Source organism: Corvus brachyrhynchos, unplaced genomic scaffold, assembly GCF_000691975.1.
Source record: "Corvus brachyrhynchos isolate BGI_N302 unplaced genomic scaffold, ASM69197v1 scaffold29, whole genome shotgun sequence".
NCBI classification, from domain to species: domain Eukaryota; kingdom Metazoa; phylum Chordata; class Aves; order Passeriformes; family Corvidae; genus Corvus; species Corvus brachyrhynchos.
The window spans coordinates 1,461,879-1,481,515 of NW_008240033.1; the positions used below are offsets into that span (position 1 = coordinate 1,461,879).

At 36.0% G+C, this 19,637-nt stretch overlaps 1 protein-coding gene across 14 annotated transcripts in view; it reads left to right on the plus strand.

The window, feature by feature from the left end:
• The window catches only part of CADPS2 (calcium dependent secretion activator 2), a 243,651-nt gene that overhangs the window by 69,727 nt on the left and 154,287 nt on the right, over positions 1-19,637 (plus strand). For 8 of the 14 annotated variants that reach the window (XM_017743772.1, XM_017743777.1, XM_017743776.1 and 5 more), the window contains exons 4-6: positions 415-495; positions 2,046-2,282; positions 6,442-6,563. In XM_017743772.1, coding sequence (XP_017599261.1) covers positions 415-495; positions 2,046-2,282; positions 6,442-6,563 — 440 coding nt within the window. Of the gene's footprint in view, positions 1-390; positions 496-2,045; positions 2,283-6,441; positions 6,564-19,637 lie in introns of all 14 variants that reach the window. The other 6 variants (XM_017743771.1, XM_017743768.1, XM_017743779.1 and 3 more) reach the window with 1 other exon arrangement.

Genomic DNA, 19,637 nt, shown 5'->3' on the forward strand with positions numbered 1-19,637 from the left:
CAGTCACAGAGTTTTCTTGCCCTATACCTATATATGCCTATACAGGAACTCAGGGCACCAAAGAGTAAATTTCCTTGCAAACATTTTCTAAGCCAGTCTGTCATACCAGTTTTCTGCTTCATGAAGAAATTATTTTAGCTGCTATTTTTATAGAGAAATAATACGTCGTCTATGTAGCCCGAGCATTATGACTGCAAGGGAGCACTGGTTACCCTTCAGAAACCCTGAGTGCTGTGACTAACTGGTGGCCATTATATTTTTTTCATCTTGGTAAGCCTCAAAGCTGTGTATTTGCTTAGTGTTTCACTGATTTTAGGATGAAAATTCATTTCTCTTGTTTTTTAGCTACATTGCTTGCTATAAAGTTATAATATAGTGCGTTTCTCACAGTTGGATTTTTGTTCTCTATCCAAGTTGGATAATGGAGATGAGCAAGCAGCCCAGATAAGACGTGAACTAGATGGACGACTACAACTGGCAGAACAAATGGCAAGGGTATGTGTTTGCTTTCTTGTACCAAAAACATATCTTCATCTGAGATTGAGTGGGTTGATCCATAATGTGTGTTTCCTGTTTCTGATTCTAAAATTAAGCAGAAGATTGTTTGAGAACAGTCTGGCAGGTTCTTTCTGCTCTGAAGAATGTCTGTCAACTGGGGCAGGGAGAAAGCAAAACCTGGTTTTGAAAAGTCATATGCTGTGTGATCTTACATTTCCGTCAACAGCAAGTCCAATTTTCCTCATTTTTCACATTGGATGGAAAAAGCATCTTAACAAGAGAAAAGATCTTTTAACAACACAACAACAGTCTGTTTTATTTGTCTTCTGTGTCAGCATGTTATTATTTGAACGAACCTCACAGGATATAGTTGGTACAGTTTGAAAAACACTAAGGGTTTGGGGTTTTTTGCTAGGCAACCTTGAACCTTGGCCTGCATTTTTTAGTCTCTAACTATAAATTGTTTTTATTTGTAGGGTTTTTTTTAATAGGTAATTTACTGGCTCTGTTATGCTGTGATGAGCCAATCCACATGACTTGCTGCAGGAATTTTTGGTCACAGTCAGCTTGCTTGGTCTTTATTACTGAAACAAAATCAACTGTAAAGGATATAAAACATCTTATGATAGGCCTTATAACACATAATGATAAAAATTGTCTGGTTTAGGAGCAAGGTGCCTGTCTTTGCAGACAATACATTGGGAGTGGTGTTTGTTTCTCATTTATATGTAAAACATATATTTTAGCATAATTTGCATTTTTGTTTAATCTTGAATGACACTCTCCCAGGCATCCAGTATTCAATATTTGGAGAAACTGTGCATAAAATTGACTCTGTATGTGTTCATATATGCACTATACGTCTACATATGTTTCTTTTTTGTGTTTATTGTTACAAACACAATATTTAAATAATATTGTCTAGCTTCTACAGAGGAAAAAAATTGATATTTATGCTATCTCTAATGTTTAAGAGAGAGATTACTATTTAAAATAAACCAGTGCATAGTAATTAAACATTACTTTCAAAAGGAATGACCCATTTTTAAAAATAAAGCTAAACAATGATAGCAATTTCTTGTCATGATTGTAGTTTATTAGCTTCATACTAGAAGCATGACTTTTTTTTGGTAACATGGGAAATAGAAGAAGTAACAAAACTATTAGTGGACAGGTCATTTTATAAATGTCAATTTATAAAATATTGAAGGTAGCATTAAAGGTATATTATTAGTTACTATGCTTAAAACACCTGTAATTGGAAATAGTTAATGTGTGGATCTTCAACTTGGGTTTATGGTTAAATGATTCAGGGAGGTGTGCAAGGTTCCATTTGTACTTTATTTCTTCTTTTCAAAATTAACTGCATTTATGGGTCAGGATTAGCCTTTCCATTACTGTTTTGAAGACATAAAAATAGATAGACACTGAAATTATGACTTATTTATGTTTATTGTCCCTTAACCGAAACCAAGTCGGTAAATTAACATGACGTATAATGTGGGAAGTTTTTTTTCCTCCCTAACTTTTAAAATATATTTTCCAAGGAAAGAAAATTCCCAAAATTTGTAGCAAGGGAAATGGAGAACATGTACATAGAAGAGTTGCGGTCTTCGGTGAATTTGCTGATGGCAAATTTGGAAAGTCTGCCAGTGTCTAAAGGTGGGCCAGAATTCAAACTGCAGAAGCTAAAGCGATCACAGAATTCTGCATTCTTGGACATAGGAGATGAAAATGAAGTTCAGCTGTCAAAGTCTGATGTGGTTCTCTCCTTCACGTTAGAGGTAATCACAGATTTCACTTGTTGATGGTTTAAATTGATAGAATATCTGCCTTGATATTTTTTTGTTATTAGTCCTTTCTTGGTAATTTTAAAATGTTATGGTAAAGAAGTAAATTATGCTTTGTATCTTTGGTAATTAGGATTTAGAATACAGCTGTGCAGCGCATTTTCCTCTTGCAGCAATAGTTGCATTTGGGCCAACACAGCAGTGTGGGAAGTTGAATCCCCCACACAAATGTAACTTTAAATGAATTCCAGTTCATTATATAGCTAAGTATAATTTTAAATGTAATAATGAAACACTGTTGTTATCAGGAATGCATTTATAGAATTTTATAAACAAATAACATTTTCTCACTGGAAGCATTTAGAGAAAACACAGTGATTTTTCTTTACTGATGATCATAGCAGTTTTTTATAAATTTCTGCATTTTCCTCAAGAAGCTATCTTGTGTTTCTGGGATTATGCAGGAAGTCTGGCCTGCAGGGATGCAGTCCTAATCCATACAAGGGTCAACTGACTTCATGAGGAAGCCAAAAATACATTTGGTTTTAAACAATTCTGATGACAATACAGAATCATAGAATGGTTTGGGTTGGAAGGGACCTTAAAGATCATCTGGTTCCAGCCCCCCTGCCATGGGCACCTTCCACTAGACATGACTGGTTAAAGCCCCATCCAGCCTTGCCTTGAAGACTTCCAGCATCATAACTCAGGTCCAGTTCTACAAATGTGGATACCAAGAAATGCTTATTTCTCTTTCAATAATAATAGAATCAAAACATTATCACAGTGTGCATTGTGTATTTGTTGGTCAGAAGGTGCCACACTTGTGTAATGCACTTGAAGTGGCTTTAGCTTATTTAAGACAGCAGATAATGTTACACAATAAATATCTCAGTTGTTCAAGAGTTTAAAATAAATAAAAATTTCATATCTTTTGAACATTTTTTTTTCTGAAGTGAAACGAGCATCAGGTTTTTTATGTGTTGAAAAGTCAGATAATTTTTTCCCATGTCATCATTAAAGATGTATAATTAAAAACATCAAATATGGACAATGAAAAAGTTTCAATTCTTTGTCTAACAGAGAAATCCTACTATATGCAATTTTAATATTGCTAACTAATTATGTAAAAGCCCAACATCAGCTTTCAAAGAGTAGTAAGATCCATCATTCTGTATGCCAAAAAGTATTAGTTCATCAAGCATGTAAAACTGGAGTGCAGGCCTTAGCATTGAAGTACATGAGATGATTTATAACTCCTGTGCTGAATCCTGTGTCATGTCTGCCTCAAGGGGAATACCAAGCTTGGAATGGCCCATAAATAGCATTTACAAGAGGAGTTCTGAAGAATCTAAAAAGTACCTTAAAAATTTTGGCAATAATATTTCTGGTCTTCAAGAGAGTGTGCTTGGTGATAGATGTAAGAGGAAGAAAAGGCTTCTCTGTCCCTCTAGAGAGAACTATTACACACTAGAAATGATGTGATATTTAGAGGAAAAGCACAGTAAAAGTTTGAAACAATCATGAAAAGAGAAATTATGGGAGATACAATTTCTGGTAAATTCATAGCAGTTTTGCTTTGTTTATAGCCCATCTGCTCTTCCACCAGAAATGCAAACTATTAGGTCAGGTGAACTAAGTTTTTTTTTTCTTTTTCGCCATCAGCAATGAAGAGATTTACTGCAAGATAAGTAATCTACAGTTCATCCTGTGCAAGGCAAGAATTAAAGTATTACTCTACATGTGATAGTTCTTAGTAGGGCAGATTTTCATTTTAAACGTGGTAGTAACCACATAAGGTGACTCTCTTGTCAAACAGTACGTGCATATTTTGCTCTTGGGAAGCAAAATCTCAGAAGATGTAAGGGCAAAAGGAAACAGGAGAATTGATATTAATGAAGACTGAGATATGGAAGATGTGGTCTTTTTCTATGCAAATGGCCAACTAAGAAATGCTGTTGCATTTCCTTGAAGACAGAGTACTTCCTTTTTTGAAAATATGAGGTCAAATGTACACAATTTCACATTTTTTGAATAACACGTAAACATATACGTCACATCTTGTGTGGGGACTCAGTTGTAGGGTAACCACCAAAATCCCCATTTAGGGCTGCTGAACTGGCACATGAATGAATAGGAAATCTACATCATGTAGGACAGAGTGGAAGAACCCCAAAATTTCTAGATGGAGATAAAGTGGCCAGAGTTCTTGCTGTCACTGCACGTTATTATTATAAACAGTGAAACTTGCTAGTAATATTAAGTGTTCTAGTGGGAGTGAACCTTGCTGACTAAGGTCAGAGACATCCCTGAGCATCACTGCAAGCAGCAGCCACTGTTTTTATAAGTTAGATGTTTCCTTAAATATCCTGTTTGTAGCAATCTAGAAAAAAATCAAAACCATAGTAGTAGGAGAAGACTTATTCATACTCTTCAGCTGTTAGACAGTTTCAAAAATAGACAAGCATTTAAGAAGCTGTTTATCAGCTAATGAGCTAGTACTTCCACTAGTGACAGTTTCTTTGGAAAGAATGAAATGCAACTTTTTTCCATTGCTGGAATCCAGAATTGCTACCAAAGAAAAATGTACTGTGCAATTAAGTTAGAAACTCAGGAAAAGCGGTATCAACATAAAAATGAATAAACAATAAGTCAGTATTCAGCAAGGTCATACATTTTGTATGTGGAAAGACCATGTAGGTGGTATTACCTAGAAGGATCTTTAGTGTTGTCTCTCAGCGATCTAACTACTTGAATTCCTGGACAACAATAGATGGAAAAGAGGGATAACTTAATCATTCTCCCTGAAATGCTGTTATTATTTATAAAGCATAATAGGCGGTGTTGATAATTTATGGGTAATATAAAAATGGTATAAATGATCAGTGGCTGTCATCTCACTGTAATATTTACAAACCAGCAATTTTGCAAAACATACAACTATTACTGAGGTTCTAGAAGTTTTAAAGTACAAAGGATTTTACAGCTGGGGGTGAAGTCTGGTTAAATTTACTTGAATTGGAGCAAAGTGGCACATGTGCAAAGAAGTTTAATAGCAACATATTTTAGTAGTTGCTTGCTGACCTAAGAAACCAATAGCCTCTAATGAGACCAAAAGTAGTCATTACTTCTGGCACTTTTAAACAAATTAAACAAATATTGGTTTACATGTAAGGTTCAGTTGAGGACAGCATCTCTTTCTGATGGAGTACATTTTTCCCAGTTTCTTTGCATGGGCCCAAATGGACCTGGCAAGAAAAGCAGCTTTTCCAAAGAAAGCAGGGGAACCTGACTGTCTTCTCAAGTCTTCTAAATTAGAAACATCTGAAATGCAAAAATTCCAGTAAGTTCACACTGTGACAAGATTTATAAAAGGCAGAGAGCATTTAAAGTAGAGCTGCATTTGGCTTTTCTGAGCTAATGCAGAGTAGTCTAGAGGAGGCGAAAATCTATTGGATCTGCCAAGCTCGTAATTTCCCCGGTGAGGAAAACTTTCAGGGCACAGCTGGTAGCGGTGACTTTTTCTTTTTCTCTTCTCCCCCTTCCCCATATGCATACTGAACCTGACTGCAAGTACTGCACTGGGAGAAGGAAAAGATGTGCATAGTGAGGTCAGAAAATTACAGGAGCTGATACCAGTGCTCTGACCTGCCTCTTGCTCAGCACAACAAAAAGTCCCTTCTGAGGTTCAAGGGTTGCAACCTCCAGGGACACAGCACCATAATTTGCCTTTCTAGATATGGTCAGTGTACTTACTTGTTTACATTCAGACTTAGTAACCTATTTCTTCTATAAATATTCACTTAGATAACTGATTAAAATATACGTTTTCTCATGTATAAAGATTTAGAATTATATTCAGACATTAGCCTCAAATTCTACTATTAGCATTTAAATTATGATTGGAGTGAGTTTTTGGTCACTGTCCAAGTGAAAACAAAGCAAAAATTTCAATTCCTTCCAGATGTTGTTGAAAGTGGAAAAAGAAGATAAATTCAAAACTATCCTCTGTCTGTTAAGATTTGAGTGAGTGCACTTTGGGACTTTGGGGATTTTTCCTTTTCTATTTTTTTACCTTCATGGAACTTAGTACTACAGTAACTGTGCTGTGTGATTTTTTCTGAAGGATAAACTATTTGCTTCTTTTCCTCAGATTGTTATAATGGAGGTACAAGGTTTAAAATCAGTCGCTCCCAATCGGATTGTCTACTGCACCATGGAAGTGGAAGGGGGCGAGAAGCTTCAGACGGACCAAGCAGAAGCTTCCAGGCCACAGTAAGCCACTCTGCTCTTGCTGCATCAGTATCTCTTTTCTGTCATGGGAGAACTTGTCTGATTTTCCTTACAATTTTTACAATTAGCTTAGTGCTAGGTTGTGTGAATTTTTTCCTAAGTAGTTATCTTGAATTCTCTCTGAACAGTTAAAATACAAATAATAGTTATTTAGGGTAGAGTAAGTACAAAGTGTGGATGCTGTCCAAATGAAAGCCATTGAATGTATGGGTGAGGAAAAGAACTAGAGACTGCATTCTCCAAAAATACAAACCTCTTGATAGATGTTAGCCTGAGGTGATTTTATGTATTCTAGGTTAATGTGCAGGTGGCCTTGTGGAGTGCAACTTGTACAACCTGAGGGAAATCAATACTCAGTAATCAGTCTTGACAAAGCTTGATCACCTGCTGAGCCTATTTCGTTTTAAATTATAGGATCCACTTCTTTCAATTAATTTTTGATGGGGCGGTTAGCAAACTGACTTGGAGGGGGATAACATCATGCCGTCTGTAGTTGAACCAGTTAGTGTAGCCGAGAGTAAGAAATTAAATTGGTTGATTTGTTTGACCTACACGCTGTCTTCAGACACTTTTCACTCTGTTAAAATGTCATTTGGAATCTTTTGTAGATAACTTTCCAGACAGAATGTTGGGGTTTTACTGGCACCACAGTGTGCCTTGTGAAAGACAATTTGAAAGTTGCTGTTGTTACAATATGTCATAAAATATCTTCTATGGAATTGGTATGGTAGTTTCTCTTCCATTTGGACCACAAAGACTGAATTTTTTTAGGCAAAATTAGAAGCACAATTTTATCTGTCTCTTCTATGGTTGGGAGTAGAAGGAGATATAATTTGGTGGACTTCCTTCTAGCTGCAGCAAATTTCCTTGGCAAGTAAGCCAGGAGCATATTCCAACAGCTTTGCAGAACACTTAAGTATGTGGAACAAGATGTGAAATTCATTTGTCATGGTCCCTGGCTGTGTTCCTTCTCCAGGGTATGGGAATGCTTATTCCCATTTCCATGTACTACGTGAGGGCCTTCTAAAAGGAACGACAATGCAAAAGACACCCAGATTTACACATTGAAGCAAGGTCATAAATGGGTATTCAACATCATCTGCTTATTTTTTGACCTTTTGGGATGTTTTCTGGTGGCTCAGGGTCCCCTGAGACCCATAAGGCTTATTCATGGAGGGCACATCTCCAAACTGTCTTTTGTCTTCAAACCCGGAGTTGCTCTCATATTGTTCCCTGCAACATGTGCCTACAGCCTTTGCCTGCTGACACAGCCAAGGTTTTTGTTTCTTCTGATGGTGTATTGCTCTTTTTCCTCACCCTTGAACTTGTTAGGGTCTGTTTTAAACACTTGGTTAACCTCTGATATCACTGGTGTGAGTATTTAAATTACCTAGAATGCACAAGTTTTTGAATTTTGGGCATGTTTATCTTCCTTTCAGAGAACAGTCTGTGGATGTTAAGGGTTTTGTTTTCCCTAGCTATTTCCAGATATGGTGAACAAAACATGAGAGGGATGGTTCACGATCAGTTCATGGCTTGCTTACTTACTTCATACTGCAGGTTAAGGTAAAGGCTGTAGAATCAATCAGAAGTGTATAGATGCATCAAGTAAAAGTTACAGATTAATTGATTTTCCTACTTGTAAAAGTAGAAGCTTTGGGAAAGGGAAGTTCCAGGAAAGATGGAGTCAATACAAGAACAACTGAAATGTTTGTAGGAAAAGGTGTAATGTTGGGACCTGCTCCAAGCTTGTAAACTGAGTTCATGAACTTCAGGCTCAAAAGGTATGAGTTGATTGAATATGAAAGACAGATTATGGGATATTCCATCTAAGTGATGTTGTACAAACTTATATGGATTTGTTTGGAAAAAATTATGCATCTTTAGAGGTCGATTTTTGAGAGGTGCCCTGAACTGTACTCTGGAGGCACAGGAATGGGAGTTACTGGTGCTATTGACCTGCTGTCCTGTAAAACAGTGTAACTTAAAGGGGCAAGGATTTTAGTGCTCTGAAAAGTATCTAGTTCTTGTGCTCCTCTGAGTTGTGCTGTTTTCCATTTCTGGCAAGAGTGATTATGAGACATTGGCATGCAGTATGATTATGAGCATTTAGAGACACAGCTCTTGAGCACAGATAGAGATATCGTTTGAGGCAATGGGGAGGATATTAAATTAGACAAGCATGAAATTAGCAAATTATGAGCAAACAGTAAGAAGATGGAGAAAGCTGCCTATGGAATGGGACATGCTTTCTTCCATAGTTTAGTTTTTCTGTTAGAGGCAAACCAGGTTTTCTTGGCAGTAGCGGTATTGCTTTTATTGATTGGTGGCAGAGGCAACTAAGTGGGCTTAGCAGAGTTTAATCAGAAATTAAGCTGGTGGAAGAGCGCTGGTGGGCAAGCACAGCCAGACCATCTCTTTTCTGATACAGAAAAAACAGCTGTCAGATGCCCGGGGCTACTGCCTGCCTGCTTTGCCTGCTGCTGGAGCTGTCTTCTTACTTGTATAATTTTTAGTGCTCTCTTTCTGATACGAAGGAAAAGTATCAGTGAGGCTGGAGGAGATCATAACTTCAGATTTTATGTAGGATGTGCAGCTAGAAAAGGGTACCAAAGCTCACATACTAAGCATAGAATGAGACAGTGATGAAAAGTGAATGATTACCACCAGCCTGCTGTGGGAGACTGCTGTCAGGAGCTCCAAATCATGTGCTTGTCACACACATTTTTCTGTAGTCAGTTTATCATTTTGAACTGGTAGCTACATTTGTGAAAAAAAGCAGTATAAAGAATTATTTATGCCTATTTTTTTCATCTGTGAAACATCAGTGTATGCAGTGCAATGCTAGTACTCAGAAAATTCAAAAGCTTTGACGGGGAAAGGAGAAAATGAGATACTCAGATGAATGTTTCAAAATGCCACTGCAAGCCAGTGCGATCTTAGAGGAGAGATTAATGGAAACATGAGCCAAGTGAACACTTAATTCACAATTTAACCACTATTCCAAAATGCTGAATATTTTCTCAGTTATTTTTATAAATGTATGGAAGTATTCCTCTAAATCCCTGAGTGCCACCATAAGAGTAATAAGAAAATTAGAAGCAATATTCTTTCTTAAAGGGAAGATGCCTGATTCAAGTCCCTGGAAGGAGAGCACAGTTTTGATCAGTAATAAATATTTTCTGGTTTGTTAATGCATTTAACCCCTGCTTTCTCTCTTGTTGAATAATAACTTTGTGAGTTTATGTTTAAGTGCTTCATTCTCTTCTTTAGCAAGCTAAATGAAGTACTGCTTATATGTATCTTACTGAGTAACTAATGATCATTCTAAAATGCAAATGCTATAGAATAATGCAGTTTTACTGAGCTTATGTCTTGGACAGTTTTACAAACAGATGAGTTACACAGCTTCACACGCAAACCCTATAAAATTTTTATAACTGCCTGAAGTATTTCTCCATTCCTTCCAACTGTTTCCTGCCTTTTAGCCATGCTGACAATCCCTCCAACATAGCCTGTGACCTTTTCTACCAGAGATCAGTAAGCAGAGCCCTCAGAGGGCCCTTTTAGTTGTGTGAAGCTTTTCAAAACTTTGTTGCCGTGATGCCACAGGGGGCCATCTGCAAAAATCCAGTGCTAATTTCATTTTTCAAATGTTACTGAAGTGGCCTTGTTTTTAGTCTTGTGAAGCCTAGCATCCACAATTTTTTCTTACTGATTTTTATTCATTCTGAATATTAAATAATGTGATTTCTTGAAAGTGTCATGTTTTAGGCATGAATAATCATGCCTAAAAATAAAAAATGGGAACATGCTGTCATTTAGTACTACACATGACATTCTCTTGTGACATACAATAGGAAAAGATCATATCTTGATGCTGAGAAAACTTTTAATAGAGACAGGATATTCTTCATGTGAACAAAACAAATAAGATGATCATATTTTACTGCCAGTGATTGCAGAATCCTGTTAAAAGGGTTATTATATGTTAGAAGTATGTGAAGAATGTATGATTAAATGTGACTAGAGGAGGCAGGGAACCTGGGTCAGTGCTGCACAAATGGAGTAAATGCTGCTCACATTATTTTTATGCCATATTCTACCATCATTAATTCCATAAAGTATTTGAAGTATGAGAACTTGTAGATACATTAAGTGAGGCTTGCATAGCAAAACTTCCATAGAGCAGTTTTTAAAAAAAGGAAAAAAAGGGCCTAATTTCTACAATTTAAAACTTTCATAAATGACATGTTCGCCCATGAAAAAAATAGTAGTTTTTTAATAGGATGTTTTAAGGATGTGGTCTAAGACAGCATTTCTGAAGGGAGAAAGTATGATAACATTTATAATATGACAGTCACGTTCCAAACATCAGAAAGTTTTCTTTCTTCATCTTCATCATAGTTCCTGCAACTGTCTAATCTTTTATTTTTGATTAAGGGAAACAAGGGGATAGTAACACTTAAAGCTGTCACCTAACTTGTGGTTGACAACACAGATGTACAGTGTGTAAGGAAAGCACACCTAATCTTCTTTTCCCATGTGCTGCTGCTCTCTGTCCGATAGATCTGCATAAATGAAGTTTGTTTCATTCAGTAATGCTTTAAATATACTGCTGGTTTTCTGAAGTCATTCCTCATATTGCTTTCCTGTGTAGGAATTCATGTTCTTGCTTTTGCACAAGGGAAAAGGTAGAATGAAAAAGTTGTACCTGCCTCATATTGCTTTGATTCTTAAATAGAAAATGAGAGAATATACACACAGGAAGAAAGGAGGGACAGAAACACAAGTTTTGGCTGATCAGAGAGGCAATAATCAAACTCATCTGTTTCTGGCAAGCTGACTAACTCTCCTTACATTTTGGGGTTTTTTCTGTTCTTTGTCTGGGTGCCTTTTTTATTGAAATGAATATATTTACACATGGGAATTTTTATATGGGGATAATGAGACTGTATTTTCATGGTGCCTGATTTAACTGTGCTTAGCTTGCTGTTCATATGCTTCTTATTGTATCTTCTGAGGATAAATTCTCTTTAGGATTTAGCTTCTTGATCAGGGTCTTTTACTTTCACCTGTTCTTTTAACTGTTACCTTTGAAAGATTTTTGCTTGAAGCTAGGTGTAGCAAAATCTGGTGTTGATCTCACAGAGGATAACAAAGTAGTTCTTCCTACTTTTGGCATACAGAGTTATTTTCTTTAAGACATAAATACATTTTAGACAGCATGTACAAAAACAAGGTTATATGTTAGAGATCCTCTGTGTATTTTTATTAAGATCATTTCACAGGCTAAAGCTTGAGAGACATAATTATGTTGATGTACACAATGCTGAAAACTTGGTCAAGATGAGCATGATCCTTTAATAGTATTTTGGAATTTTAGAGCGACAAGTGGGTATCATGACAGGAAACTAAGTGTGTCTGCTTTCATAAACAAGGCTTGACTGAGTTGTGTTATCATTTTCTCTGAGATTCATCTTTATTTCTCTAAAGGATAAATTCCATCATGGGGTTCGTCTCGTCATATGCCAGTATGTGTTTCTTCTTGGAGCAATTCACAAAATAGGGTGGAAGAAACTATCTTTCAAAAAATTGGGTGCTGTGATTAAATACCATATATGTTGATTATCCAGCTGTTAAGAGGGAAAAAAAGAAATTAACAGTAGGAAATGATCTGATGTTTCCTTGGTTCTGCAAAGAAAATGATGGAGAAGAAAAAGAATATGCATTTATCCCAGCCTATGTTCTGGATTAATGATGGAAGAGTTTCACAGAAGAAATATGAATTCAGCTGAAAATACACTTGATAGTTTTATTCACTTGGTGCCTTGGTGCTATGTTCTGTCATTGATTACTATTTTATATTGTCTTAGAAATTTTTCATCTCTTATTGCAGAGAAATACGAATTTCATACCGAGTCTTAATATTAAAAGACATTTGAAACTCCACTGGATAATAACCTGAGCAACCTAACTTTAACTGTTCTTGCTCTGCACAGGGTTTGAACTAGATGACCTCCAGAGGTTCCTTTCAGCCTAAATTTTATGGTGATTCTATGATTAGCTCCCAAAATATTCTAAGTCTAAGGGACTTGTGAAAGCCACTACTGTTAGAAGGGAATATTCAGTTTTCAGATAAAGAAGCGTAGCATGGAAGAAATTGGGATGAAGGAGATAATTAAGGCTGGTTGTATTCCCTGCTCTATTTGGATAGTTAACAATGAACATAATCCTTATGTCACCAAGGCATATGTTAAGGTATAAAATATATATATACCCTATATAATACATATATAGAGAGTATTAACCCTCCTCATCTAGTGGCACCACTGGAAAGAATAGCTGCGTATCTGTCTTCTTTTAAAATGTAGTATTACATTACATGTCTCCTGCAAGACTGAAACCAGTTTTATTTCACAGTGCATTTTGGAAGTCTTTGGGTTTGAAGATGCATGTCCCACCCATGCCTTTCACTATAACAATCAGAGCTTGGAGGAAGACTGGTTACACACTGCTTAATGCACAAGTTGTATCTGTTTCCATGCTCATTCCCACCTGATCCACAACAAATGCAATATCTTGCAGACAGATACAACACTGTGCTAAAGCATATACAGATGTGTGATCCAGCTTAAAACTGGAAGCCATTTGGCTATGAATAACATGGTGGAGCCAAAGCTAATTAAATCTTGCTTATAAGCAAAACAGTTTTGATCAGGCTAAGCCTTATTCTAATATAGCTACCTGGCCTCTGGCTGGGTCAAGCTGAAGGCAAAGGCAGCCTGTAAAGTATCTTCTAGAGGGATGTGGTCTGTCTGTCAAATAAAAGGTGGGGTTGAGAAGCATTACCTGAAATTTTACCTCCAATCTCCTCCTGGAATATTTTGGTAGAGTGAATTTGAAATTTGTGTTTCAGAGTGGTTTGCACCTGTCTTATCTTTGAGAGGCTTAATTATTGTTTGTGGGCAATAGTTGGCATGAGAAAATTCCTTTGGATTCTTCTTAAATTTTGATATGACCTAAATGCCCTATTTTGCATTTTAAAAGTACCCTATTCTTTTATCTTGGTTTGAAGAGACCTTTCAAAGATTTGCTTTTTATATGTCTTGTAAGCAATATGACACAGGTACATTCAAAGTAATTGCTAAAAATTTTACTAGATATAGTGTTTGAATTGGAACAAATTTTACAGCCTAATTTAATTTAGGTTTGTTTTTTGGGTAAAGATAAATCTTGAAAAAAAGGATTTGAAAGAAAGAAGTTTCTGCTTTTGAGTCCTGTTCAGGCTAAGGATACTTTATACATCCCAAGTGCTCATGACATTCAGAAAGCTGTTTTTCACCCCACTATGGGCACTCTTCTTTGCTGTCACTTTGTTAGCATGTTCATTGATTCTCAGAAGTGTCAAGAGGTCCAGTACTTTCAGAATACAGAATAGTCCACTGAACAGATGAAGAAAATATATTTAGAGATCCTGAAATTTCTTAATAACTACACATCATTTAAGGTGTGAGTCTGCAGGTTAGTGTGCCTATTTGAAAGCAATACCAGCAGGTTGAGAGTAGGAGGACAGCAAAAACAAAGGCAGGGTAGTGTGGAAAGCTGATAAGAGCAGTAGGACTCAGAGCAGCAAAAGGAGTTTCAGGATAAAACACACCTACTGGTCGTATGCCAGCTATAATACTGATGTTTTCTGATTTGATTCCTGGCTCTTCCCTGATAGACCCTGCGGGCTCAGATAGGTCAGTGGTTTGTGATTAATTTTCCCCCATCTTTAGACTGACATGACAGCATATACCTGCTTATTCAAAGTACAATGAGTTTATCAATGTTTGTACAAGGTTTTTGAAGGTTTAAAGTGCCACAGAAATACAAAGTAACATGAAGAAATAGGGGTTACAACTTCTAACAGTGTTGTGATGGATTCATAATTATCTTTTTCAAGGAAAAAGTGAAATAAATATGCATATAGAAATTTCGAGAGCATAAATGACCATGTCTTGCCTTTGTGTCCATCACAGTCTCTAGGTGGGTTTGAACCTTGGAGGTGATGCCTCTCATGAATTGTTCACTTAATATGTATCAGTGGTTGCCATCACCTGGTAGTGTGTCAGTCTAGATACATACCCGTGAAAATTTTCACCCTGGCTTGTCTTGGTTGCCTGTATTGAAAGTGAGATGTGAAAGCAAGACTAATAATTTATTCATACTGTTTTATGTTTGTAATGACATTACTTGTCATAATAGCATTCTGTACTGTTAGAGTGCACTTTTCTCCTTTTCAGTGTAGGAAGCCTAAATGAGTGTTTTTACTTAGTTGCTTATTACGCACTGAACCCCTCTTCTGGTTTGCCTTTCTGGTTTCTATGAGATACCTTTTTGTTTTAAAGGAAAACTGCTCAGAGTTTTGTTGTGGTTTTTTTACAAGTAATTTTTTTCATGTATTAATAATTTTTTATGCTTAAAAGTAAATACATGGTTGTCTGTAGATCATTGTTACCTCTGAGATAAATAGTGATTTTGAGCTCTGTTAATTCCTTTATTTAAAAGTTGTTATTTTACCAAAAGCAAATCCTGAAAAAATGTGCATATTATCAGATTATTCTTTTTTTCCTGTCATATTAGTCTAGTTGTATAAAGGAGCTTTACAATATAGCATATCGATCAAAACGCTGTATCCTTGCTGTTGCCGAAGTAAGGATACAATTTGGAGCTTTCTGTTCCTTGAGAAAAAAGTTCCAAGAAGGGATTCCTGTTGTTCTGTAACAGTCACCCTAAAACCCCTTAATTTTGCTGCTGAATCCACAGAAAAAGAAAAAATTACCCAAACCTTTTTTTTTTTTTGAGTGACTATGCTAGATAGTGACTCAACAATGAGTTCAGAAATTAAATGGTGGTCTGCTTAGTGTGTGCAGCTACAGGTGCTGAACACAAATTTCCTGTAAGGGAAGTGCTGAAGAGATGGTTTGTTAGTCTGCATTTCAAACCATTAGTGTGTCGGCTCTAAAGTTCCCATATAGACAGAAATAAATGATAAATGGTAAAACACAATAGTGTAGACTTGGCTTAGGTGGACTCAAAGGTGACCTTTAAAGGTCATTGCATGACTTTTCCATGCATATACCAAGACTTACCTTTTTTCTGTACTTTCCCTTCCTCCTGTCACTCATCTCTGTAGAACAAATTATTTTTCTCCTATCTATATTTTGTAGCTTTAGGAATGTTTTGATGGGAATCTCAGGGACCATTGTCATGCTCTTTCAATAGCTGACAGCCCATTAGATAGTAGCTAAATAGGGAAAGTATTTATGCAAAGTATCAGTGTTTCTTTGATAGGGATTGTGAAACAATGCATTTGTAATTCTCAAGATTTGCACATAAAATGGTGGAATCACAGTAACACAGGGAAGAAGAGAGTCAAGAAAGATTAGCTGAGATCAGTGATGAAAGGCCAAGACACAAAACCAACCTCATGGTTCAGTTTGCCTGAGCATGGGACTTGTCTGTGCTTCTACTGTGAAAGGATGTTATGATTTGTTTAGAACTTCCTTTATGCTTTGCTTTTCAGTTGCAGTTTAATGTGCTTGCTCTGAGCGAGGAAATTATGCTCTTCGTTCTTCCATTAAAATAAATGAGTAATTCTAAAATAGAGAAATAAAAAAATATTTCCCAAGGAAAACATTTACAATGCAAATACAATTATAAGCATTATAGAAAGGTACAAGCATACAAGCTCTTTCCCTTGTGGTTCTAAACTTTAATTCCAGATCTCACTGATGTACTGGAGAATGCACACATAAATAAATTAATATATATATATACGTATAAATAGTGGTTGTAATGTTGCATATAAGGAGTAATCTCTACCCTATCAAATCCTTAGTGTTGCATAATAAACTTCTGTTGCATGTGCAGTAACTTGCAACATCCCTTTTCAAAGGAAGAAGCTGCAATGTTCATATTATTTGGTACAGTGGTCAAAAGAAAAAATAAACATGCTTTTGGGTTGTATGAGATGTCTGTTAGAGTTAAATCTATGTTTTCTAGTATAGCATCCTGGTGTCAATCATTAACAAATGGCTGGGTATTTTTGTGCTCCTAAGAGAAAATGAAATGTTTATGATATTTTTCCAAGTATCAGTGGGGAAGAACTAGTAGCAATTAGCACCAACTAATACTCTCTTCAGGAGTCTCAGTAAAACCACCATAATCAAATAAGTATGGATTTAACTCTATTTTTGTTTGGCTGAGTGGAGCCTCCTCGTCAAATTATAGATTTATTGTCAGATTGGTGTGGGGTGACTTGCACTGCTGGTACAGCACCTGGCTCGTGGTCTCACATTTTCTCTCTGTATCCGTGCAGCCGGATGTAGTGATATGCAACACTTCATGAATTCCACATTCACACAATCCTTCACTAATAACAGAAGGTTTGTCAGACACGGGTTTGAAGTATTTTAATGCATCAGTGTAGTTGGATGTGTCAGGAGGTGCTGAACCTCCTCTGTCCTTTAGTTTCCTGGCCTTTCATCTCACAACTTGCATTGTGAGTATGGTTTCTACTCTGAGGGTTATAAATACCTGGTTTTGTACAGTTAAAGTTTGTTTCTAAACAAAGTAGAAACAGCAGAGTTGGTATCTTGAAATAGTTGAAACACAAAGATATTGCAGAGACCTCAACATTGTATTTCCAGTCCATCTCCAAGATGTGCAAAGATGAAGTGCTGGTAAATCTCTTACTCCTGTGGAGCAGTAAGATGCCTAACAAACTGGCTTGGGTGAGTCTTCCTGCTCATTCCAGCTCATGTCCACATCCCTGTTTGGATAGCAAATAAGAAAACTCTTCCAGAAGGCCTCTTAAGATAGTTTAATTAATAGTTAAGAAACACGTTGCAGTTCTGAAGAAGACTTAAGAATCAAACCCAGAAAGATGGCACCAAGGAAACCAATACACTCTGGTAGTGGTTTCAAAAATGAGGTTTCCTTATTGCTGAGGACAAAAAATGGTGTAAAAATTCTGTAGAGTTAATATTTTATCAGAAATAAAGTATTCCAATAATAAGGGCTAAAATAAACGTCTAGATCTTTGCTTAGAATAATAAATTTTATTACATTCGCTCCCATGATCTCATTAAAAAAGTTATGACTAACAGATACCATAAGTTAAATGGAACCCGAGAGAAATTTGCTGCTGTTTCCAGTGTATGAAATGTGTTCCAAACTGAAGTAGAAAAATAAATTCACTTAGAGGGGTTTCTGTGACACAATGATAAATCTTTAGCTGAAATAAACATTCACCTTCTTCCTGGAAGTAGGTACTTTTGCAGTGAAGGGAAATAAACTTTGGCAGTAGATTTTATTACTAATTACTGTATCAGCCCACATACCTCTGACAGCAGCAGAGAAATATGGTGAAAAGACTGTGGCTTGTGGTTAAAGATGAACAAACATCAAATCACTGCAGTTTCTATAGTAAAGAGAATGAGTAGGTAAAAGCAGAAAAATTATGTAAACAAAGGAAAATTATATGGCAAAATGAGAGCCTGAAGAGGCAAAAGTAGGGGTTTTTTTCAGACTTAAATTTGGTAGCTTTAGAGGTGTCCATTATGCTACATGGGCTGCCGTTGACAGTGCCGTGAGGACACTGCAGCAGTTAGTGCTGAAGTTATTGTTACTTTTTCTAGCAAGATTTAAAAAAACAAACAACCATGCTATAATGGTAGTTATTTAGCTTAATATAAATATTGCATGGATCCATACTTGTTTTGTCTAAAATTTTGCACTTCCCGTCTGGACACTTTCAGCACCAAAATTTTTCACATTAACAAAAGTCATTGGACCAATACTCAAAAATCAATGGCTCCTCCAAAGGTGTGGAGGTGATTTATTTTTTGTTTCCATTGCTTGCATACGTTTGATAGTTAAAACATATGCTATTACAAGTATGAAGCATTGCATTTTTCTTTGTAGTTAAGTTTTACTAAAAATACACTGTTTGTAAATAACAGTTTCAGAAGATAGATGAATTAGTTTGCTTGTTCTTCCTTCTCATCCTTCCTTCCATCCTTCCTTCAGGAGCTCCATAGCAAAGCAAGCTTTAAATAAATTATCTGCAATATACTTTGACTCAATATCAAAATGGCACAAAGGAATTGCATCTCTTTTCACAGAAAACCAGGTTTCGACCTACAGGTTCACCTGCATGAAAAGTAAAAGTCAGCTGTAAGATTTATTTTCATGCAGAAAATATTTCAGTTATTGATGTTGAAAGTTAAAATATAAAGAAGAGCAACTTTTCTTTATTTGGCATTCATGTTCTGGAGACCACATTGTCGGTTCCTATTTAATACAGAAAGTAGTTTGATTAAACAATTTAAAAGTTTTTGTCTTACGAACTAATATGAACAATCTTTTGTATATTGGTTGACTTCAATGTCTGTGGTTCAGAAACAAAAACATTTCTGGGAAGTACTGTATTTTCTGTAGAAAAAATAATCTTTGGATTGCAACTCCAAACTTAAAAGAAAAACATCAATTTGTCTGACCTATACCTAGCAGCTTAGCTGCTAAATTTAAAGGAGTTGTTCTGCTAAAATATACACTCCAGAGAGATTAAGCAAATGTGAGAACCAGAAATATTAATGCTTTAATCGGTGTCAAAAAATGCATTTGACAGACTACAAATGTGTTTTGGAAGAAAAATAATTAAATTTTTGAGAAAAAAAGTGGATGTAATTGTACTAGCACATAAAATTTATAAGTTGAAAAAGAAATTGCAGTAATGGTGATCAAGATTCGCATCATGATAATTACGGTATTGATTCCATGAATTACTAGGTAATTAAAATCCACCATTAAACTCACCAGCTCTTTGAACAGGTATATAGATCTAGAATAAATACCCAAAAGTATGGAAAAAATTGATGGAATTTTACAGTGGAAATAAGAAGTGATTCAGTAAAATCTTATTTATTGGATAGGAAGGCTATATTTACAATCTTGTCATTATAGGTAAGATTGATCTAATTTAATTACGCAGTTCTTAGTCACAGA